This window comes from Micrasema longulum, unplaced genomic scaffold, assembly GCF_059751315.1.
Source record: "Micrasema longulum isolate JH-2025_06_02 unplaced genomic scaffold, ASM5975131v1 h1tg002045l, whole genome shotgun sequence".
NCBI classification, from domain to species: Eukaryota; Metazoa; Arthropoda; class Insecta; order Trichoptera; family Brachycentridae; genus Micrasema; species Micrasema longulum.
In genome coordinates, this window is record NW_028279213.1 from 299,035 (window position 1) to 325,106 (window position 26,072).

At 33.0% G+C, this 26,072-nt stretch overlaps 1 protein-coding gene across 11 annotated transcripts in view; it reads right to left on the bottom strand.

The window, feature by feature from the left end:
* Positions 1-26,072, bottom strand: part of Unc-115a (actin binding LIM protein Uncoordinated 115a) — a 257,407-nt gene that overhangs the window by 37,668 nt on the left and 193,667 nt on the right. For all 11 annotated transcript variants that reach the window (XR_015824641.1, XR_015824640.1, XR_015824639.1 and 8 more), the window contains 4 exons: positions 7,822-7,982; positions 5,625-5,743; positions 3,705-3,835; positions 1,221-1,278 (listed from right to left, as the gene is read on the bottom strand). Coding sequence is in view for 7 of the 11 variants with exons in the window: in XM_088239039.1 (XP_088095165.1) it covers positions 1,221-1,278; positions 3,705-3,835; positions 5,625-5,743; positions 7,822-7,982 (469 nt within the window). In the remaining 4 variants the exon portion in view is untranslated. The remainder of the gene's footprint in view (positions 1-1,220; positions 1,279-3,704; positions 3,836-5,624; positions 5,744-7,821; positions 7,983-26,072) is intronic.

Below are 26,072 nucleotides of genomic sequence, written 5' to 3' on the forward strand. Positions count from 1 at the left end.
AAATTATTTCATACCATAAATGTAAACATCCTTTTATTTTTGATTATAAACTTAATGGCCAAGTTCTTTCGATTGTCACCTCTATAAGAGATCTTGGAGTGATCCTAGATAATAAACTAACTTTTCTGGAACACTTTGATAATATAGTAAACAGATCCTTAAAAATTTTAGGCTTTATTAATAGAACTACGTCTGATTTCCAAAGTATGCTTACACTTAAAACACTTTATTGCTCTTTAGTTCGCCCTATTCTTGAATATGCATCTGTAATCTGGTCCCCTCATTATGCTGTTCATATCAAGCGCCTTGAATCAGTTCAACATCGTTTTATAAGAAAAATTGCATGGAAGATGGGATTGGAAAGAGGAGACTATTCATATTCTGATATGGAGAGGTTTTTAAGCATATCAAGTCTTGAAAAACGCAGATGCATTGCAGATATAATCTGCATGTATAAAATTATGAACTGTCTCATTGATGCCCCTGAAATTTTGCAAAAGATTCTTTTTAACGTTCCCACCCGTAGACTAAGAAATAATGAAATGCTTTTCCTCGGTCACTACAGGACCAATTATGGTGCACAGTCGCCTTTGCCCAGAATGATCAGGCGGGTGAACGATCATCAAGATCTTGATTATTATGGTGTAAGGATGTCTTTCTTTACAAATCAGCTAAAGAATCTGTATAGTTAGCCTATGCTTTTTACTTAATCTAAAAAATCTATCATCTGTCTTTGCTGCTTATTTCTGTTCCTTATATTTTTTTATTCCTTTGTAAAAATTTCTTTTAATTGTAATGTTTATAATGGACTTTGTCCGTAAATAAATAAATAAATAAATAAATAAATAAATAAAATTAATTTATTTTAATGAAGAGAATCTTTTTACTGTTTTGAAAATATTGTATTTAATACATCCTTGATCCTGAAATTATCCACCAGATAGGAAACTTCTTGTCACAAAATGAGCTAAATTTTAAAGTTTTCTCGGCTTTAATTTTTTCTAAATTATATTCCTAATGCCATGTTTATATTTTACCCTTAATGGCAGAAATCATCCTTCTTACGAAAGATTGCCTTAATAAAAAATATAATAAAAAAATCACACAAAAAAAATTGTAAATCTAATAACTTTTATTTAGTTTATGAAATCTAACAGTGTACACAAATGTGTTTACAATCTGTAAAATGGAAAATATATTTTTTTTAAAGCTATAATTACCTATCTAATGCAACCAGCGCTTGCCCTTCGGAAAGTTCCTGATTACACCCGGCACATTCTGAAATCAAAACACCTGAATAATAATATTAATCATTGTAAAACTAAAAATCATTGTTAATTAAGGTTGAATAAAACATTTAAAAAGCCCTTAAACATTAGATAAAATTATGTCAAACATTTCGCCAGAACAATGCACAAATATGCAGTATGCAATTCACATTGAAAAAAAAAAGTAAGTTTATTGTTGTGCACACAAACAATTACAGTGATATTATTACCAAAAAAAAACATAAACCTAATACAGCACCAATTATGTACACAACACAATATATAATACAATTTCGGAACAGAACAACAAAATGTGAGGAGAATATGTTTAACACATGACTTCATTTGTGTTGGTATCTCCATAGTTTTGAATAAGATGTATGGTTTATAAAGTGATTTGTGTGAAATGTGGTGTTTGTTTTGTAACCATTGTTTTTTCAAAAAGAGACTAAATATTATTATTGTAAATGAGCTCTCTGCTACAAACGGAAGCTGAGTCCTTAAATAAGTCAAGATCGCACATCTTCTAAAATTTTGAAAAATTACTAATTGCTCTTCCTAATAGAGAATTCTGAGCTGCTCTGGTGTTGCATTTGTCGTTACTCAGTAACATAGTATCTGTGTAATATAATTTTAAAAATTCATGTGAAAATATAGCTTGACTGAAAAATTACAAAATTGACACTAATAATTCTGCAGCTTGGATCTAGAAAGGCGTCACTTATATAGAAAGATGTCAATTAAAAAACGTGTATATTAAACTTTTTTATACACACATGCGTTGTAATATTTTTTTTTATGAATATTTGTTATCAAAGACGTTAAATATTTCATTATAATACCACAAAATGGCAAAATAGTTATTTTCCGGTAGTATTACGATTTACGACATTGGCCTTTATAGATCTAAGCCACAGAAATCATTTAATATTTTTTTAACACAAAGTTTTAATTAAAAAAATATGTCAGGTCTTTCTTATGATTATTTACACAAATATTAAAATTATTTTATAATTTTTAACTTGAATCGGCTTATGGTCCTGCGACTAGTGTCGTGGACTCACAGATCATAGGTTCGAGGTTCGCACCCTGCTCTACCACAACTTGATCCCCATTTTAAAATAATGAGTTATTTACAACTCGTTGAAAATGGCCACCAAAATTGAAATATTTAGGCAAATCATTAGTCAAAATCTTTCTCTTAATCAAAAAAAAACTATTGCATAACTGTGTTAAAAAACAAAAACTAGGACCTTTGATCCGTAAGTCTGCGACACTCCAACGGGACAGTATCATAATAATACATTATTTTATAATTCTAGATGATTGATATTACGAGGGTTGATTGATATGCTCCACCTCTGACCTATTTCAAAGTGGATGACACCACCGCTCATGCTCCAGCGCACAAGGCATTAGTGCCAATGGCTGCTATTAACGAAGTTGGGTTTAAATTGGTTAAGCACCCCAAATATTCACCCGGGCTGGTATTTTGAATGGAATTGCACGCAAAGAGATCGCTCTGTTAGAGTGCGTTTGCGTTTTAAATGCGTTTTCTACGCACGCTTTTGCGTTCAGAATACCACCCCCGATCTAGCCAGTGACTACCGGCTATTCTAAAAACTCGAGGAAAATTTGCATTGAAATCCATTTTTAGACAGCAAGGTCATGTGCTGTGTAGAGGAGTGGTTTACAGGGGTCAGACAAATGTTCTATCAGGAATCTATAGAAATATTGGATCAATGCTGGAAGAAATGCATGCAGGTTCAAGTTCAAAAAATCAATGGCAGCTGTGTTATCATATGATGAATACAACAACTTTTCAGGAGAGCTCCCAAATGAACATTTGCTATAATTTTAAAGAATCTTATTTGAATTCAGGATTATACTTGGTAAATTTCATGTGAATCATCCTACGTAAAGTGCTCTATCTGCAAATCTATTACTCACTTTGCAGGGGAGAGCTTTTTTCATTGAATATATTTTTATTAATTAACATTTATATACATATTTAAATTATGGGTCTTTTTATATATTTTTTTTATAATTAAAGAGATAAATATCTATTATTATTCTTATTTTAGAGTAGGGGTCAGTGCTATGCAAGCTCCTGATGCCACTGTGACCTGTGAAGATCTAAAGATGTAATAACATAAAAATTTAAAATCTCAGATCGTCCATAATGCAGTTAGAGTACTTTACGTAAGGCACATTGATAAGAAAGTTATGTCTATAATCAGCTCTTTGAAATGTCTTGAACCCGTATTTTAAACATATGATAGTTTAGGTAGCTACCGTCGAAATAAGATACAACAACCTTTTGTCATCCACTTCAAAGCAGGTCAGGGGTGGAACATATGAATTAAGATAGAAATTTTAGAAGTGTTTTACACTGACCAAAAAATTATATTAGGTGTGTTGAAGTTAGAGTCTTACCATTGGGATTACTAGTGGTGGGGCTGACCGCCTCATTACGAACAATCTCCTTTACAGGAACCATTACACACTTCTGGCAGAGCACCTCCTTTCCAGTGTATGTCACCTTCTCTCCTGATGGGAACGCTTGTCTGCAAAATATATGTTTCAATTTAAGTACTAATAAATATATATAACATTTTCTAAAAACAAATCGTTCCTTTCTCCATACCTAATTATGCACAGAGCTATGGAAATCGAAGAAATTTCTTATAAACCCTCTCCACCATGAGAGAGTACTTTAACTCCTCGGTCCCCAAATACTCGAGCCACTCTCAAGTCTACATCGCACAACAAATTGTAAAGCATTATTCTCAGCACTCGTGCATTACCAAAATCCCTGCAGTAAAATATCACATGGTAAAATCACCCTTTCAAATAAATATTTTGTGTCAACCACATCGGAGATCGAACCCGAGACCTTTTACACAGTAGAAAAATGCACTTACTATTTATTATTTTTAACTTTTTGTACATAATGTAATTTGTACATTGGCAGATGGCAAATTCTTCCAATCAACCAATAAAATAAAAGTTTTATTTTTTATTTTAAATTTGGCAATAAACCTGACAATGTGCAATTCACATTATGTATAAAAAGATAAATAATAAAAACAAGACACTCAATAGAAAATAAAAACCTAAAGATGTACAAGAATAGAAATAATTGTATTTGTAAATAAACAAGCTTAAATCAATACTATTACTCAATGGCAAAAGGGAATAAAGAGGAAAGAGGAAAGGATGAGAGATTAAGGAAGAGAAAGGAGATGTTTCTTCAGACGTGATTTAAACAGAGATACTGTAGAAACATTTTTGATAGTGGATGGGAGACGATTCCACAGTCGAGCCACATTGACACTATATGAGTTAGAGAAGAAAGAGGAATTGTGGAATGATTTATGAATGGAATGACGTATTATAAGTATTTTAGAGTATTGTTAAAATACTTATTTGATCTGATCTCAAAAATATGTTAAGAATAGTATAAAAACTGTAAATGTTGTAAACAATTCACCAGTCTTGAAGATGCCTACTTAGGCGAAAGCGCTCGTTGGTCAAAATAATCAAAAGTAAAACTAAACCAAGAAGTTTCATTGATAAGTTTATTTATAATTTTATCATAATCAAGAATTATTATTTACCAAATGTTTTGTTGCAAAGTAGCGTGTATAAAATAAAATGTTTCAACATACACATCTTGTCTAGAGTTTTATTTACAACTTAATTGACATATAATAAAATAAAATACAACTAATGAACACCGAACAATACTGTTTGAACCTAGCCATGAAAATTGGGTCAATTTAATGTTGAATATTATAAGAGAGAAGCAATGTCATTTTGAAGGGAACCGGAATCAATGGTGGTCCGGAAGAGTCTGTCTTAGGTTTCCGGTCGTTAGAGCCGTGTTACGTCTCTGTGTTGGCAGGCTTGTCACTCGGAGTTCGAAGTGTCCAGTGTTGCAAGAGCCCATTAACATGTATTAATGTTGTGGAGGGTAACACCAACAGCCGTGAGGTTGACAGGTCCAAACGCGTATAAGACATTAAACGCCATGCATCGGAAGAACTCATTACATTTTATCTTGGCATTTCGTGTCGCCCGGCCACCAGCTCTCCGCCAGTGTTCGCTATTGTAAATTCCTTCAGTACAAAATAATAGGATGTAACTCGTGTGTAACTACTTAATAAATAACTTCAATTGTAATCCATCTTTTTCATTTAACCTCAAATCAACTCACGCGCGCACCGGTCCTATAATGTATTAATTTTATAGATTTTTCTCCCTTGATTTATTCAAAGGTTATTTTAATTCATAGTTAAATTTCATTCAAACATAAATACCACACAGTTAAAATATATGATAATTAGTTGTTACCTGCATCTAGCGCAAGTGAAACATTTTTGATGGTAAGTGTTCCCAAGAGCCGAGACCACTTCTCCTTCTACGTATGTGTTGCAAGCTGCACAGCGAGTACCAAACATCTTTTGGTAGTCCTGAAAATAATAAATTACTATATTATTTATGTTCAAAGCATTCACTTTGTAGTCAAACATTTTAATTAATGTAAATATTATAGTCCTTAAAATATAGCTTGAGACAGTTATATACTAAAAAATAAGACATAAAATACTTTTTTTCATGAACAACAACAAAAGAATGATTTTTTATTCGATCGATTTACATTGATCAATTTGTCCCATCTCTAACATTTTTGCAAAATGACGTAACCTTGTAAGAACGTCCTTAATAATTAGTTTTAAAGCTGATTTTATATTATTGTTGATTTATGTCAGAAGCCGCTTCTCAGGAAATGACTTTGTGACGTAACTAAATTTATTTATAATAAATTCATTGCGTAGCCGAAATATTGTAATAAAAACAAGGATGTTTTTGTTAAGTGACGTTAGCAGGCGCTACTCAGGGGTGACTTTGTGACGTTAAGAAATTCATCGAAATATTGTAATAAAAACGAGGATGTTTTTGCTAAGTGACGTTGGCAGGCGCTACTCAGGGGTGACTTTGCCACGTGACGAAATTGTTTTATAAGAAGTTCATGGCGAAGTTCATCTCTGCGTGTAATTTATGTATTTTTTTGTAAATACTATGTACGCTACGGTGATGGTAAAGGTGAAAGTGTATTTTAGTATTTGCATGTTGGTGTAGTGAGTGTCCTGACGAAGAGACGGGTACGTCTCGAAACCGGTAGGCATAAAAAGTAGGTGAGTGGTTATACTAGTATGCATATACTGAAAAATTGGGAGGATGTTATTTTTTAGTATACAAAAAAATAATGTATTTGAATGTTTACAAACATTCGTTTCTTGTGGATCCAAATCAGATTCTTTCTTTAAATTCCATATAATTTCATAGTAGACCACACCGTACTATGTGGTGCGAGATTCTGGCAGGTTAAGGGCTAAGGCTAGTTTTCGGTTAGGTTTTCGTTTATTAGGGCGAAGGGCTATTTACTTCTTCCAAAATACAATAATCAAAATTAAGGAGTGGGTTAAGCCAAGTGCCTAAATGGGGAAATATCACATACTACAAACACAAATAAAAATATGTGAAATGGATTCAGAAAAATTAGTTGTATTTTCAAAATCAATATGGTATCCATATATTTGTGGAGAAATGTTTTCATAAATTACTTTTAAAATAGAATTGTTAAAAACCATGTCAATACAAAAAAATGTTAGATTTAAAAGGTCCCAAACAAAGTTAAAAATTTAATTTAACTGGCGTGGTCAATGCAATGAATCGTTTTCGCGGGAGTTAAAAAATATATTTTATTCTACTAATAACTACAAAAATATTTTTTTTTACACTACAGTATTTCATAGGCCTTATTTATTTAAAATTGGAAAAAAAGTGATAATTCCTTGTTGTAAACTCAAGAAATGATCCGATTTTATAGTGCAAGTTTATCAGGATAAAACATTTACAGGATACCTACAAGAATTGAACTTTTACAATGTAAGTCTATCAGGAACTGAAATTTTACGGTGTAAGTATATCAGGATACAGTGTAAGTATATCAGGAAACGGTGTACGTCTGTCAGGAACTGAACTTTTACGGTGCAAGTATATCAGGATACGGTGTAAGTATATCAGGAAACGGTGTACGTCTATCAGGAACTGAACTTTTACGGTGCAAGTATATCAGGATACGGTGTAAGTATATCAGGAAACGGTGCACGTCTATCAGAAACTGAACTTTTACGGTGTAAGTTTATCAGGATCTGAAATTTTATGGTATAAATCTATCAGGATCTAAATATTTACAGTAGAAGTCTAAGGATTTGAATTTGTCCGGTGTATGTCTGTCGGGATCTAAATTTTTACAAAGTAAGCCTGTCAGGATTTGAACCTTTACGATGTAAGTCTATCAGGATCCGAACATTTATGGTATAAATCCATCAGGATCTAAATATTTATGGTGTAAGTCTGTAAAGATTTGAATTTTTCCGGTGCAAGTCTGTCAGGATCGCAACATTTACGAAGTAAGCCTGTCAGGATTTGAACCTTTACAATGTAAGTCTATCAGGATCTGAGGTTTTACAAGATACGTTACCTGTGGACAGTAGTACACTCCATCCTTGCAGAAGAACCCGCCGTGGGAGAGGGTGTGTCCGCACGTCCGGCACACGAAGCAGCTCATGTGGAAGTACTTGTCGGTAACCCGGAGCACCTCCCCGGAGCACTTCTTCCCGCATGCTTGGCAGAATGTTTTGCCTGCAACGATAAAAAAATATATATATTATTAACAAGTTCAATGAAAACAGTTCTTCTCGTGATTTTGTACATAAATACGCGAGATAATACGGCCGCGAGAGCGTTTGGAATACCACCCCTGAGAGCCTTAACCACGCTTGCCTACTTTACAAGGCATCAGGTTCTCGGCGTCCTGGACGCCCACTGCTGACTGTTCGTCCGTCGGCAGTTTATGTCGGAACTTCGGGACGAGAACCTGACTTGGTTGGCCACAAAGGAGATAGAGATGCATGGAGGCTCTTTGTGGATACCATATGCTCCAACTAGGGAGCGGACATGGAATGATGATGATGCGTATACTTTTGTATATATAATTCCTCTGTACGTGTGATGTCATTGAACTTCTCCTAAACGGCTTAACCGATTTACGTGCGGTTTTCAGCGAAATGTTGATCTTTGCGCTGCGCGTGTTCTTATATATTAAATTTTTCAATTGAATTTGTAAAAAAAAAGTTAGAAGCATAAATCTTTTTTCATCGACCTACCAGGGTTGCATTCGACGAGAGTGCATATACAAAAAAATTGAAAGATGTTGTTTTTTTGTGTTTAAAAAAGTTTATTTTTGAATGTTTACAAACATCATTCGCTTTTCGTGGATCCCAATCAGATTCTTTCCTTACATTCCTTATAATTTCTTCCCATTTATTTCTTTTTACTGGATTTTTGGTAACACTAAAATAATATTAACTGACATTAAATACATTTTTGAAAATCACGTTCATGAATAAAGTGCTCCGCTGTTGGTGAGAAGAGCCGAGTTTGACATGTGCAAAAACAATTATATAATTGAAAATAAATTATTTTATGTTTTTGAATTCAACCATAAACAAGTACCTAGGTACCTACTTAAATTCAATATTTGATAATGAATAATTTTTAGTTTTGGAATTCAATCATAACCAAGTACCTAGGTACCTACTTATCAATTAAAAGTCTTTTTCCTTTAGAGTGTACATCTAAGCTTTTTCCAAGGTAATAGTGGAGGTGGGTTGCACACGGATCGATGAGTGGATCAAGCCAAATATGTAGGTAAAATGAGTGTACTGTTTATGAAATTGATCTTTATAAATTGGTTATGTTTTTTATGATTATTTTTGTTTGTATTGTTAATTATGTTAGTGATAATTAGGTTAATGTGATTAATTACGTTTTTTTTATTGTTATTATTATGTTAAGATTGTTAAATAGCTAATTTAAGGCATGTTTCACATTTTGTAAAATGTTTCCCTCGGCGCGGGACATAATTATGTATAAAAGTGGGGGAAAACTATTATGCATAAAAAAAAGAAAACAAACAATGTAAAAGTATAAATAAATAAATAGTACGCAAGCTAACGCTCGGACAAGACAAAGTCTGTCGGGTCCGCTAGTTTTAATATAAAATGAAACAGTATTTTGTAACTCAATTCAAAAACCCAAATAAATAAATAAGCTTTTCCAATATCGTAACTCATTAATTTATTGAATTATTTCTCAAGTAAATAATTTTAACAACATTTTAAGCAGTGAATATTAAATACGGCATATGAACAGGGAAATTTGATAGCGTTTGACCTCCGAATAAAGTTGTGGCGCCGAGATAAAAAAAATCGCAAAACCTCAAATAAAAATACTGCAGTTGATAAAAAAAGTCTGGTGATACGAATGTCAAACATTTGCGAGGCAAATTTATTATTAGGAACATGGGAACTACAAAAAAATAACGCATAAAAAAGGGACACACACCGTGGGAATGAAATAGGCTGTCTGGAACATTGTTTTTATGGGAAGAATGAATCATTGAAAGACATGGCTTTAAATAAAGCGTATTTATATTTGTACTATTTATAAATATTACATTATTAAATATAATGTGTTACATTCCCGGGAGCCATCAAAACTCTATCTGGGAAAGAAATAATAAATTTATCAATTTGTTAAGACAACACATTTTATTTATTCGACAAAAGGGCAACCATTTTATTATTTTTGTAAATCAAATGAAAATTTAAATACTCGAGAAAAAGTTGACATGGAGCCACTTTGTGATACCTACGCGTATTATATTTTTCTTGATTTTTCTGGGTAGTTGTAGATGTATTTTAAGGTCGTGTCAACTGAAAGTACCCTCCTCCACATACCCGAAACCGTTTTAAAGACCGTGGGTTTTGGTCTTCCCATCGGTTTCGCTCATACTAAAAGCAATGTTTTTTTGTTGTTAATAAACGAGTTAATCTTAAAATTTTCAAACAAACAAACCATCACGTCGTTTCCCCGTAAAGATAGGCAGAGAGGATAGAACGCCACATTATTCTATATTTGCATACAGATCTCGCTCCCTGTACATTCACACGTCTTTTCATACACGCACGCCAATTATTACGACTTATGACATGTCCATCTTCATTTGTTGGATTCGATCATGCCATGTCTTTCTCGATCTTCCTCATTTTCGGCATCCATCGACATTCACATTGTAATTCGTTTTAGCCATTCTTTCGCCGTCCATTCGCTCTACATGGCCGAACCAACGCGGAGCTCCTTTCTTGATTTTGTGAATTATGCTTGTCTCAGCCTTACATAATGCACGGATCTCGAAATCTGTACGCCTATCATACATAGTAAACTTTTACCCTTAAGCTAGGGGTTCCCTAGGAAGGCAAAATTTAACGTAGAAATAAAGGAAAATGTCACAAAAATGAATGTGATTTAAAATACTTGTATTTCTTTTCAAAAATAAAAATATAAAATTTTGCTTCGGCCACTTTCATGTTCAACTTATTATATTTAAATTATTGAAACAAATTTTAGTTCAATACTTAGTCTTTATTGAGATCCCAGATACCTAAGTTTAGTCTATATTTGAAATGGCGTAATCTGCCGGTCTAAAAGTAGTTATATTTTAGTTACATTTTAAGTATATTTTTCAACAGAAATACCTTTAAAAAATATTATTTTTATCTGATTTATGTTTTTTTATTTTTTTATTACTGCCCGATTTAAAAAAACGTTAGTTTTAAAATGGCTATGATTTCCTAATTTTGCGTCCATTTTATCAGACTACAGCCTTATGATTAGGTAGAAATCGAAACTCTGATTTACCCGCGGCTCGGCGAGACAATAGCTTGGCATTTAGTAGAAGTTCCATTCCCACTAGATGCCGGTATAAAATCTAACAAACTTGTAATTATATCAATAATAATTAGAAATGACTGTATTATTATATATGTATTGTGTAAACTAGATCAGAATAATCTTGCAAACACCAATAAAAAATAATAGATACAAATTGTCGGCGAAGTATAAAAGTGCATTTAATAACGCGGTACTAAAAAAACTAGCTCATCACTGATCATTGCACACTTATAAAAATAAATCATTAGAGATGAGAAAAGACATAAATAATCGAATATGCATATACATTCACAGCCGATTATTTTGTTGAATTCAGTTATATTTAATATTTTTTTGTTAGTATAATTTTACACTACAGGTAATCCCCCGTTGATCGCAACCCCGGCGAGTGCGGATTCATTATAACACGATATTTTTCGCAATGTAGTGACGTTCTTATTATTTTTATTCTTAGAGATGGGGGTCAGTGTTATGCAAGCTCTTGACGTCACTGCGACCTGTGAAGATCTGTTGTGACGAAAAGAAACTTAAAATAATCGAAATGATAAAAAATGGTGGTAAAATTGCAGTTGTGGGTGGAGATTTTAAATTGATCGAGTAGACTCGCACTGTAGACAGTGCGATCAATTGAAAAAAAAGGAAGGAGAAATAATTGTTTTTAAAGTAAGCAATGGTTGGTTTATTTATTTTATTATATTTGGGAAATCACAGTTCTACACCCATATTTATAGCCGACGCGGCTCGCCGCCCCGTACACGTTTGGCGCGAAAAACCCGTGACGCGCGGCATTAACGCCGGCGCACGCCCTCCACAAACAGATATAGTGTATAAACTCAGAACTAATAACAGATTTTCTCAAAGTATACAAAGTTCGTAAAGAAAATATATTACATATCAAATAAATACGAGTACATTTAAGTTTGTACATATAAAAATGTTATTTTCATGTACTCGTAAATATTTTTCAATAATCAAAGATTTTTTATATTCATTTTAAGAACAGTAAGTTATTGTAAATTGGGCGGGATTAGGACAAGAATGCTTGAAGAGAGGATAAGGAGGGGAAGGGAGATGTAGATATTTATTATTATAATGTCTACTATGTTCCATAATGCATTTTTAGTGTAAATTTTAAATCTGATAGAGTGATGTTTGTGTAATCTATTTCTTTAAATTTTGTATTGTACACTGAAAAAGTCATACGAAAAAAAGCATTTTTAACATACGATGTTTTACTTATTGGTACATGAAACAGGTGGTACCGTCTACAAATCCTGGCTGGCACATGTATTGTTATTAAACTAAGTAGTTCTGTACAGTAAACTATTCCTGTCATAATTTTGTAAAGCAGTAGTTGGTCCGCACACACTCTGTACTGTAGAGAAGTGATTACATGGAAGGTGGAGGCAGTGAGAGTTGATGCATAAGAAATACCGGTTTTGTATTTAAGGTACTTTATAAATTTGTTTTGAATATTTCTTATTCTTGTTATATATATGGCATACTGGGGATTCCACATCTGAGATGCGTATTCCAAATGGCTTCTGAAAAACGTATTATATAATGAAATTAGGGCCTTTGGATTATCAAAGTGTTTACTCATTCAAATTATGAAACCTAACATGCTCAATACTTTGGGGGTAATTTTATTGATATGCGATTCAAAAAGTAGTTTTGAGTCTAAAACAATCCCAAGATCTTTTATTTTAATTAATTTAATCTTCAATCTAGTTTGATCGGTTTAAATGACGATCAAACTTGCATTGCCTTAAAATTAAATTAAAATCAGCGGAAAAATATCTGAAAGAGTTCCGCGAAAAATCCCCGATAGATCGCGAAATTTCGCTTATCGCTTATGTCCAGAACGCATCCCCGCGGTCAACGTGGGGGGGGAGGGTTACCCGTAAACAGTTGTGGAGCATGTATCTTAAAATTGGTTAAGCCGAATGACAGTCGTCCTTCTACCTACCTTCACTCATTATTTATCGCCCTTTTCAACATTTTCTCGTTAGTAAAATATCGTTTACATGTGAACAATACAATAGATATAACAATATGGTATGTCAATACTGTCCCAGCTCCGTGAGCAACCTCGACCGCGCAAGATAAAACGCTGGGACAACACGAAAATTCGGCAACAGTAGGCACTTGAGCGCTGCGAAAATGAATACACGACGGCGTTTATTATTTTTAAATTCTCTACAACCCTCGACTTGATTGCCCAGAAATTGTACAACCAATAAGGTTTCATGTAACACAAAGACGTACAACGCAATAAATGTTATTTCTGGGGTGGTATTCTAAATCTTCTCTACCCCCTCGAGAGTGGTTAATTTGGGGGTTTTAAATTATTTGAACCGCGACGACACTTTACTTCATAAATGGCTACACTGATTTTTAAACGTCAAATGATGAATAAAACTGTTTAAAAAACGGAAAAAAACGAATACGGTTTGGTCAATTCAACCTATTTTTTTTTTCATTGGAAAGCCAACAGACATTTATAAATTTATAATATAGTATTATATTATAAATACATATCATAAAGTCCAATTAGAGGCTTCGTCACCTTAGCAAGGACAGATTATTTTTATTTTGCAATATCGAAGTTAAAAAAAATCAATATTAAAAAATATTATTTTAAGAAATCCTGTTATTTATCGTCATTTATTTGAAATAACCAGTTCGATATTATTAGATGATTTATATCGATTCATTAAGCTCTTCATTAGAAAATTTTGCCAGGCGGCAAGTGGCGGCATATCTTCGCGTGGAAGTTAATTGGCTACATCAATTAGATCCGATGTTATTCTACAATGTGGAGTAAGTAGCAGATAGTAGAGTATGGTGTTCACTGTTGCAAATGTTAACGACATAGACAGCGCGATGCAGTAAAACGGCTAAAAACGATAAACTCTACTGTTTATTGTTTACTGTGTGATGCGCCGACTGTGTCGAGTAAGAAGATACATTTATTACAAATTAATGCACTTCTAAAAATAACGTTGCAACTGTTGGCTTGGACTTGGATACATAGAAATACGAGTGAAGTCTTCTCTAAAGGCCGCGTCAGTTTTACCACAGAAAGTTAAGTTGAAAGTTGAATAATTGTTTTCGCAAAAATATGTTATTTTATCTCATTTGTCTCATGCAAAGTATTTCCTTCAACTGAGGAAAATATATTCTACTGTCCTTACCTCCAATTTATTATTTGCATATGAGATTAGAATGTACTTTTCTCGTCGTGAGTTTTACCCCTGAATACGGGCATTAAACTTTTTTAAAACTTAACTTTTTTAGTGCAAGAGTTTGCTATAATAAATAATTATTCAAAATATAAATATCTAAGTGAAGTTTTTTCACAAAGTTTCAAGACTAGAAGCCTTAAAAACGCATCGCAAAACAAATCACAAATAATGGTCATTATTTTTTATCCACATTTGTATATATTTAGTGAAGGGTATTGTTCCTATAGAAAAAACCTTTTGAACTTTTTCAAAGATGATGAATGGTAATTATATTTATTTATTCATGCATTTCATAATATGTGCAGTTTTTTGTTCACTTTGCCCAGCTGTATGATACAGTTTATTTATTTATAAATTTATTGCAAAAAAATAATATACATCCTTAATAACTGGGAATCTATATAAAACCAATTAATGTAAAATGAAAACGGAGTGTTCTCTGTTCTCAGTCTCATGGCACAGACTGTTCTAAGATGGAGATTTTCTATCTTTAGAGCATAAGTAGTCCTATACTAATAAAACAATAAGATAAAAAAGAAAAACTAAAACTACTTAATTATAAATGCCTAGCTAATCAAATGTAAGAAATTAAAAATCGTTATTATACAAGTATAAAGTACATATATGTGCCAAGAATACACGTTACTAAAACATAAATAATATAGTATAATATGAAATAAAACAAATATAAAGCAATGAAATACATAAAAATATAAATAATATGTGTACCAATTATATAAAGTACTATGTTTTTAAATTTACATATATTTTTCCTTACATTTCTTTACATTTATAGTTATTTTTATTTTAAAATTTGTTTTACATTTTGAGTCTTTTATTTCAGTACGAATGATTTTCTTGTATTACTGTAGAATGTTTTATTATTTAAACTTTCTACTGAATATGCTGTATAATTTTGGATTAATTCTTTAAATATAAATCTTGAATAATTTTTAGGTTTATTTTTTTTCAATAAATCTTGGGTATAAAGAAATTTATGTTTAAAAAATATATATATTAAGCCAAATATGTTAGTATTATAAATGTTTGTAAAAGGCAGGTTTGCCGTTTATGTTAGTAAAATAAAAATATACAAGGCAATGAAAAAACGGAAGAAAAGGCTCGAGAAGCTACCCTCAAGAAAACAGCTCCCGATTTTGCCCGAAGTAAGTGGCTGAACCCTGAGGCTCTGATTTCAGGAAACGCAGCGAGCTGACTCAAATTCTCACCGGCCACGCTGGATTTATGAACTATCTTTACCGCTTTAAGCTCTGAGAAATCAATAGCTGCATATGAAGAGATGAGACACTCCAGGATATTCCTTATTTGTTGATGCATTATCCCTTTTTCAGCTTAGAGCGAAGCAGCTAGATGCGCGATGTGGAGTCTGAATGAGGACTTTGGATATATCGCATCCGTAATAAATGATAACGACTTATCACGCGAGGTTATATCATACATAGTAAAAAAAGTACAGGCAATTGTTAAAATAAAAATAATAAAAATACAAATTGCCAAACACTGTGTAAGTGGGACGGAAGGTCTGTTGGTGTCTGTCAACAAGTGTACTGCGGTTTCCTCTTCAATTAGCAAATGCGGAGAAGTTCCTTCACAAGGCCACAGCCGACTATCCCGCCAGATCCTCACACAATAATTAGGAATTAGAAGCGAACTTAGAAATCTCCACCAAAAACGGAAAATTAGTTATTGATGCCAAAATAAACTACACATAAATCATACGGCAAACGTGGTATGGGGGATTTTTGAGCCGTCCATTAATGGAATTATTGACGTAATCCCTCCATAATCTATTTACTGTGCACTGGGTATCGCAATTTCGTCTAACTTCTTGACTCCGGATTCTGCCTCTTTTTGGTTTCCCTGCGATTGCCTTTAGTACTTTCATCTCTGACGTTCTGAGCAGTTATTTGGTTTTTCTATTTAGTTTTTCTACTTGGTTTTTCGTATTTTTTATTTTCTCTCTATCTATCCTCGCCTCTGTTGTATACACCATGATTTGGTCTGACACACGTTTTGTATATCCGAATTATGTTTCCAATAATCATGTGTTCATTGTACTATACGACATTTCTTAGGCATCCAGATGTTTACTAACTGAGATGAATATGTTTTCATCATCACTATGGCAGCATCATCTGCATGGCATGTGATGTTAATGACCTTATCTCCCTCAGTAGGCTCACTACTTTTTTTTATTCGTAAAAGCGTTTTTTTATATATATTTATTCTGTTTGTGTAAGAAAGGGTTTTAAGCGTATATATTGTTGTGCTATATTTAGTTATAAACGTGCTTAACTTGCTTTGTTTCTTTGTTGTTCTCAATATGTGTTATTTTCTAAATTTTAATATTATTTATGTCCCGAATAGAGTTGTTGTAACTTCTGGGAATGTAATTCAACGTATTTTAGTTGTAAAATACGTTAAGTTATATGATTTAATTATTTTTTTTCAATACCTACCTAAATAATAGCGTACTTTAAAACCGTCTCTAAATCTTGCAAAAACAGATTTTTAAACCACTTGACGCCGCAAACTTAGCATTATCCATCGAGTTAGTGAAGCATAATCAGAAATCTCACAATCTTTATTTCAAAGTTTTTCGAAAATATCTCAGTAACTCCTTCAATGGAGATTTCAAAGATGGCTTCTAATACCCGCATATATTTTGCGGTGGGTAAACAAAAATGCTACGTCAGCATCCTTACTGCTTCGCCACCTACCGTTAGTCAAAGAATACGCACGATTAGAAAATCAAAAATTAAAAACAGTCAGTAACTATTACCTAACTATTGTGCCTAACCACAGGCACCACATGCCGAGGAGTCATAAATGATTACGCCTTCAATTAGTAAGTAATCAAGAAACCACAGTTAGCCATAGCTACCGGTTATACAAAGAATTAAACTTGTGGGACATAAAGCAACGTTATTATAGGATCCAGTGTTCCCTATTAGCAGTTAAACCGAGTGATAACGATTGGCAATCCGATTAACTTTGCCCCGCTGGTCAGTGGGCAGAAGCAGTACTAAGTACAGCAGCGCAGCGTTTCTCAAATGATCAACGAGATCTCGGAAGTAGGAAAGAACAAGCAGGCGCCTTAAGTTGATAAAACATTTTTGTTTTCGATTTGCTTATCCTTATTTTGAATTGGATTCAAAAACATTAATTATATTTGTTAAAATATCATTCATCAAGTAACTTGAGTACCTGGACTTTTATTTTTATTATTTTTTTATTTTTTTTATTTATTGATTCATTTTATCATAAATACAATTTTTATGTTCATTTCATTCAACTTTATGTAAATAATGCTAATTGTACTGTGGAGGGCAACACCAAAGCCGTAAGGTTGACTGGTCCGAACGCGTAGCCCGCTGCAACGTCATCTCGGACAAGATATTAAACGCCGTGCATCGGAAGAACTCATTACATTTCATCTTGGCATTTCGTGTCGCCCGGCCACCAGCTCTCCGCCAGTGTTCGCTATTGTAAATTTCTTCTGTACAAAATATTAGGGTGTAACTAGTGTGTTACTGCTTAATAAATAACTTCAATTGTGATCCATCTTTGTCATTTAACCTCAAATCAACTCACGCGCACCCATCCTATAGTACATTTGCGAGCTTACTGCCAAGTGGCAATTTCGTCCAACCAACAATAAAATAAAAGTTTTATTTTTATAATTCTAGTTGCAAAACATATTCAATAGGAAAAAAAGCTATACATTAAAAAATATAAATACTTGTATTTGTACATAAGTAACCTTAAAGCCAGCCGATGACATAATATGTTTTGGAAGAAGGCCCTAATAAAGGAAACCTTAAAGTATTTTTTTATTTATTTATTTAACTTTTTGTACATACTGTTATTTGTACATTGGTGGGCTTATTGCCAAATGGCAATTTCTTCTAACCAACCAATAAAATAAAAGTTTTATGTTTATAATTCAAGTTACAGAACATATTCAATAGAATAAAAGATTAAAAAGCTAAAGATATATAAACATAGAAATAAACGTATTTGTTTATAAATTACCTTAAATCAAAACTATTACTCAATGGGAAAAAAGTAATACTGTTACTCAATGGGAAAAGGGAATAAAGAGTAAAGAGGAAAGGAGGAGAGATTAAGGAAGAGAAAGGATATGTTTCTTCAGACGTGATTTAAACAGAGATATTGTAGTAACATATATGATGGTGGATGGGAGATGATTCCACAGTCGAGCCGCATGGACACTATATGAGTTAGAGAAAAAAGAGGAATTGTGGAAGGGTGCTTGAGAATTAGATCGAAGAGGTAAACCATGAACTGATAAGCGTTAAAATTTTACACTGAGGTATATAGGAGCGTTAGGACTATGAAGTACATTGAACAGAAGTGAGAGGGAGTGATGAAAGAGGTCTCTCCGCTGTCTAATTTTGAGCCATTTCAGTTGCCTACGATAATCAGAAATGTGGTCATATTTCCTAAGGCCTTATGGATGTATTCTGAAGTTTATGCTCATAGCTTAAATCAGTCATGGAAACATCAGGGTAATCTAGAATGGGTAGTAGTAATATTCAAAATTTTATTGAAATATATATTTATATATGCTTCTTTTCTCTTCTGTGAGGTCCATTTACTTGCGCTTTTCCATATTTTTATTTATTTATAATTTTAAAAACCCAAACGTCGTATAAGGTCAAGTCATGTTACGTTTGGTCAGGTTGTCTCTACATGAGAGAGTGCGGGTATTATCCTCGGCTCTACCCGACCGAGTTTCTCCAGGGTATGCTCGGCTACAACAGTTTAGAGACTAGAAGGAATGTGTATTTGACTACACATTTTTGTCGATTGTTGCGCGGTATGATCGATAATTCTGAAATTACGATGAGCATTGGTTTGTATGTTCCTGATAATTACCTAAGACAGCGTCAGCATAGATTGTTTCATATTCACGACCAACCTGCCTATGGTTATGCCTGTTGGAAGGGCTACCGCTATGCTGAACAACATCGCTCTGGATATTGATCTGTTCCATGTATCCAAAGGGGTTTTCCGGAGCAGGATTCTCCTACTACTTTGACATGAGTCTCTTTCGTGTATTTTTTTTTCTTTTTTATAATATGTACGTATTGAATATATTTTTGTAATGTATATGTTATATTTAAAATAAATGAATTGAATTGAATTGAGTTAGTGTAATAGTATCATGATGTGCTTTTTCATTTTATTTGTCTTGTTTTATGAGTACCAATGTACGAAAGATCAGCTGAACTTTCAAGAAGCGTAATATGTCAGTCGAAAAGTAATTGAATATATTTTAGTTATCTAAAAATTTCAGCATATTTTTTATCAAAAATACTTAAATCTGCAAACTAGTATGATTTCCTTATTTTTTAGCATTTACACGTATACAGCTATAACGGTAGGGCGAATGAATTTAATTGAGAAACACCGCACTGATACCTAACAGTTGTATGTTGGCTGGATAGTGGATATTGAGTGTGGCCGTGGCGGTCGGGAGTCTGGGTTCGTGGCAGTGAGGCACGCGCCTCAAGATCGAAGATCAAATTGCATAACGTGAACGCCCCACTTTGTGCGCCGTGAGTCATGCCGGCAAAATGGACTACCCGACGGCAAGAACTTACATTGCATTCATGTTTTATTTATTTATTTATTTTAATGATGCGAGATCGCACCGATACGGTTTGATTGTACATCGTTCTCTCGCGATGATCTCGAACCTCAACAGATAAAACCCCTTTAGCACTGCAATCTTTTGCGATCATAAGATGACCATCGGAAAGTTATCTTACGAGTCGGGATGTCGTTTCGGGTAGAAATCTTAAATATTTTGTTACAGTTATTAAAATAATACGGTGATAATTAGGTATAGTTATTTACGACTAATTGACGATAGAACAAAAATGAAATCGAACCCCCAAAAGAACACTGTGGTATGTCTAAATTGGCCATTTTGCAGGAGAGCAAAAACAAAATTTGTTGATGCTCGTAACTTATCGACATTATGTTATCCAGTATTTTTTTGTAGTATTTGCTCATTCTTCTTCTTCTTTTTCCATAACGTCGCTACTGACGCAAGTGACGGAGTTTGGTTGAAAGAAATCAGCATTCTGATTTCCGATTGGTTGAATGAGTGGAATGGCGTATGGCGTTACAAAGAATCACGTTTGAAGTTTGAAACTTTAAAACCAGACAAAATAAAAAAAATCTCATCTCATATGGAAATCCCGGTAATAGAGAAGTCAATATTGGCGTTTTCAATGTCGCGTTTTTGATCCGATCTTCCTGTTTTTCGATATTATCGAAAACAGATATCTATGCTCTAGGTCTTTGCCAGTTTACTGTGAATTCAAAGCTGTAGAACGCGCCTTTTTACGCTGCTTCGCGTCTACTGACTACAAGTTAGGTTCCGCAACTTAGGTTGAATGGAACACAAGACCGGTGCTTAGTGCTGCATTTAGTGTATACATATATGTCAATGGGCAAAAGGACGATTAAAAAGATTTATGATGCGAATGATCTATGCAGAAAAGAGAAAGACATAACATGATTAAATCCAACAAATATTTGCGGATGGACATCAAAATTATTAATAATAAAAAATATAAGGTTTTTTTAAAAAACAAAATTTAAGTAATATTCAATGAAATACTGTCTAGCATAAAAAATATGTTTAAATTTGGAATGTTCAATTCCCGAAAAAAGGGTCATTGCATTGGCCCACGCCCCTGCTACGTCTCAATTCATGTTTATTTTTAACATTGTTCCTGACCGTTCATATTTTTTTTAGAACATCGTCACAACTATCAATGCCAAACATGTCGCGTTTTTCTAGTGACATATTTTTTTGTAATTTATTTTTTCAAGTTATATATTTATTTATTTTACGGACTTATGCAGTCCATTCTAACGATGGTAAATACAATTTCTTATAATAAATACAGGTACTAATTAAATAAAATACAACTTAATAAAATTAAAGCTAGTACAAAAAAAAAAAAAAAAATACTACCTCAAGACAAGATCCGGTCTATCTTGGTGATTTTTTAAATCTATGAAGACTTACACCAAAAACGTCCAGATCTTGTCTCGAGTTTACATTACGACACAATCGGGACATTGGTGCATGCAAGCCATAGTTTGTGCTGTGTTGATCGAAGAACAGCACATTATTATTTCGCAACCGGCGGATCGGAACATTGAATGCCACTTGTTCCAGTAACGATGGTACATCAATTAAGCCATTCAGTAAATTAACCCTCTCTCCCCGGTGATGTGTAGCTAGTACACATTGCGTCTAATAATTATAATATCTTACAGTATAAATAATAAATATTAGGTTAAGATTTCCAATATTCCTCCATTACACATTTACGTATCGATTGAAATAATTTGTTATTAAATAATAAGTACTTATTAGGCACAAAAAAGCATTTTATCGGAAATCGGGGATAAATTACAAATATCATCAAAAGTATACTCTCAGTCAGTCACATAGTCCAGTACTATATAGCTACTCAGTAGCTTTCGGGAAGTTGGCGCGGGTGCACGTTTCGCCCGAGTCGTTGGCGATACCCAATGTTTTTTTCATGTTTTCAGCAGTTAGATTTGAAATATTATCATCTTTGAATTAAATTATGGTTAATTAAAGCCATTCCACAAGTTCATGCTTTTACCAGCTGAGACAGATTAAATGCATACGCAAAAATTTGCCAGTTAATGCCCGATGTAAGGAGTACCGCTTTACCCACCGTTAAACTACTGGGAGACATCCTTAATTCTGACCTTTCTCTTGACGCTCAATTAGTAGAACGATAAGTTCATGCTTTTACCAGCTGAGACAGATTAAATGCATACGCAAAAATTTGCCAGTTGATGGCGCCCGTCTGTATTGAACGCCGCAGCGAGACTTATTTTTGGAATCTTTAAGTTTAGTCATATCACTCCATTACTTCGGGAATTACACTGGCTACGTTTTCCACAGAGGGTGGAATACAAACTCTGTTGGCTTATGTAGAAGTCACTGCACAACTCTGCTCTAGAATATTTAAGGGAACTCTGCATTCCAGATGAACTAGCTAACAGACGTTTTACGCTTAGATCAGCTACGTCTACGGCGAGAGGAAAAGTTATTATACCTCTACGCAAACAACGCACTAAATTCGGCGAACGCTCATTTGCGGTCGCAGGCCCTACGGCATGGAATGCTGTCCTAGCAGAGGTCCGAAACTGTGAGAGTGAAGTGATGTTTCGGAAGAAACTTAAAACCCACTTGTTCTCTAAATCATTTGAATAAATTCTTAGCATGTGGTGACAAAGTAGGTACATTATTTTTCTTAAATTAAAAAGTTAAAATTAAATTTATATCTTTATATAATCACTTTGTAAAGCGCCCTTGAGGTATTGTATTACGAAAATAGCGCTATATAAGTTATCCATAATAATAATAATTCCCTATAAATATTCCATTTTTCCCTTTTTAAATCTGTCATTTTTTCAATGTGTAGTGACTACACAGCACCGTAACGCGCGGGTGTATTTAGGACAGTAAGGGAAAGGTTAAACATACATATGGAGTCAATGTTATTTATACGTTTTTGTAGACTTGAGATTTTTAAGATTGACTCCATTTCTCCGTATATATAAAAACGCTTCTCCACAATATCCACATTGATTTTGAAAATACGATTAATTATTCTAAATCTATTTCTTATATTTTTATCGGTATTCGTAGTACGCGATATTTCCCTATTGGCGTGCGTGCATGAAAAGATGAAGCTCTGTATGTAAACAGAGTTGGGTAGGATTCTATTTTATACCTACCCCTAAAGGGAAACGACGCGATAGTTTACCTACTTTTATTAAGTAATTTAGAATTCAATTCAACAATTTGGTCACCTTATTACAATGTTCATATTTTAAAGTTAGAAAAAGTACAACGTAAATTATTAGATTCATCAATTACAAACTTAATATACCCACTGAAAATATTGATTATGATAATTTATTATCTACACTAAATATGTCAACTCTATGTAAAAGAAGAATTATAAATGATTTATTAAATTTATATAAAATAGCAAATGGCGTATTGGACGTCCCGGAATTAACTAGTGTTATCAGCTTAAAAGTACCAGTTCGAAATACTCGGCAGCTAACGTTATTTTTTGAATCTCCCGGCAGTCACAATTATTATTACAATTCACCAATACCTAGACTACATCGGCTAGGTAACGAGTATGGTGAAGTTGATATATTTGGTCTGTCTTTATATAAATATAGGTTAAGTATCCAAAAGGTTATAAATTAATTTGTGTAAAATTTCTTAATATTTTTCTTTATTTACTATTTTTTTTCTCATGTATCTCTATAATAATGTATAAACTTATATGTATGTATATGTATGCGTGTATGTTTTCATAAGTAAATTTTTAAATATTTTTCTATGTACCATATACCTATGTTGGTACATTTCGTGATTTTGACTTATTATTGTATCTTTTAGCTTTTCTTATGTTATCTTTAATTTTAACTAAATTTACATACTCATGTTTCACTGCTGCACTTAAATGTAATTTCTAAAATATGTAAAAGCCCATTGGGCGTGTAAATTAATAAATAAATAAATAAAAAATGTAAATTATGGCAGAAGATGGAATGACCGATAGAGATAGCAGTTGATTTGAAATTATTGGATAACGTCTCTGCTTACGAAGGCTGCAGTTATAGCCTAGACCCGAGACCTTCGAAGATCATAATAATGATGTATATCCAATTGCATAATTGAGCACGTATCCGCGATGCATTATACGATGGAAATACTCCACGCTGCACGTGACCCTGGCCGAAGGGACCTTGGGAAATTGATGGCGCGTAGAAAAAAATATTACACGTCTAAGGCATTATTTTCTTTTGGCATACGCAGAGTTTCAGGGTCAGACAGCAAAAAAAATCGGAGGGATAATTGTGAAGAGTATCTGAAAAGAAAAATCTTACAATTGGAAAATTACACTTACTAAATTCAATTTCAGATGGCGTACTGATGAAGGTCATGCTATAGAAAAATCGTCTTTACTCCTCTGCGTATGAAAATAATATAACGGTACGTTCCAACAATTTTTAGAGCAGAAAACGGTTAAATTAGTTTGATAATAAGTAAGGAAATCGTACGATTTTGGCATTTTAAAACACCGTTCTTTCAAAATCGCGCTATCAAAAAAGAAATTCAAATTAAAACTTGGATTTTTTTATTTACATTTAATTTAAATATCATTTATAATAAATATTTTTTTTAATTTGATTATAGATAAATGCATAATTTTTCTTTGAAGTTTAAAAAAAAAACCGCACGATTTTGGTATTTTAAAACTCCGTTCTTTGAAAATCGCGCTATTAAAAAGAAATTAAATAAACATTAGATAAAAGCATTCATTTTCTAAGTTATTTTTGTTATAAAAATCTATAAAAGTTTCATATAACTAAAATATGATAACAAATTACAACAGAGATGAAGAACATTATAGAGAAGGTAATATGGAAGTCTAGGCATTCAGGCGTTGCCTAGTATGTGAAATAATTCGATCAAATGAATCTCTTCACAACAATAAAGGTTTCAGCTCTTTAACTTCACTAAAATCAACAAATGGAAGAATTGAAGAAATATGGATGTTAAAAAATAGGCAAAATGGTGAATGTTACACAGTGTGTAAAGTGGCCTCTTGAACCAGCCAATGACAGATCATAAGCCTTGTAAATGCCTAGACTTCCATATTTCTTCTCTAAAATGTTCTTCATCTATGTTGTAATGTGTTCATCTAAATGACTCCCCAGGGGGGTGAAATACAGTATTTTGTCTACAAACATTTGAACAAACTCAAAATATTGTAATGAATGAAATTCAGACTAAACTTAGGTACATTGACACTCGTAAAAACGAATCTATTTACTATCTTCAAACAATTAGAAGAAGTTTTACTTAAATACTTCGTCTTTATATGAGTACCAATGTTCCTAAGTTTAGCCTAAATTTCAAGAGGCGTAATCTGCCGGTCGAAAAGTAATTATATTTTAGTTTCATAAAACTTTCAAGCATTTTTTTTCAGGAATACCTTAGAAAACGATTGTTTTTATCTAATGTTTGTTACTTTGTTTTTTTTATGAGGTGACGTTTTTTTAAAACACGGAGTTTTAAAATGGCCCAATCATACGATTTCGTTACTTTTCATCAAACTACAGCCTTAATATGGGAAAAAAATCTACGAAGATAATAATAATAATAATCATGGTGTATTAACAAAAAAACAATTTCTTTATCTACTACATACATACTTAGGTAATAGATTTATCTGGATTATGTTTAGTCTGCCTAACTAGGTACAACCTATTTTAAGGCAGACATTGTTATGCAAAAATAAATAATAACATGACTACCTACTAGTTAATTTATTATAAAGTTTTACAATATTTATTCATTTATTATTTTTTGAATGTTTTTTAATAAGTTTTCCGATTTTTTTCTTCCTGAATCCAGTAACCATTTTATTACAAATTTATTCAATTGAATTCGGATCATGGTTTTGTAACGTTCGGGTAACATATTGAATATTTTAGAGCCCAGAAACCTGAAATTTCTTTGCTCACATTCACAGTTTGTGGTAGACCC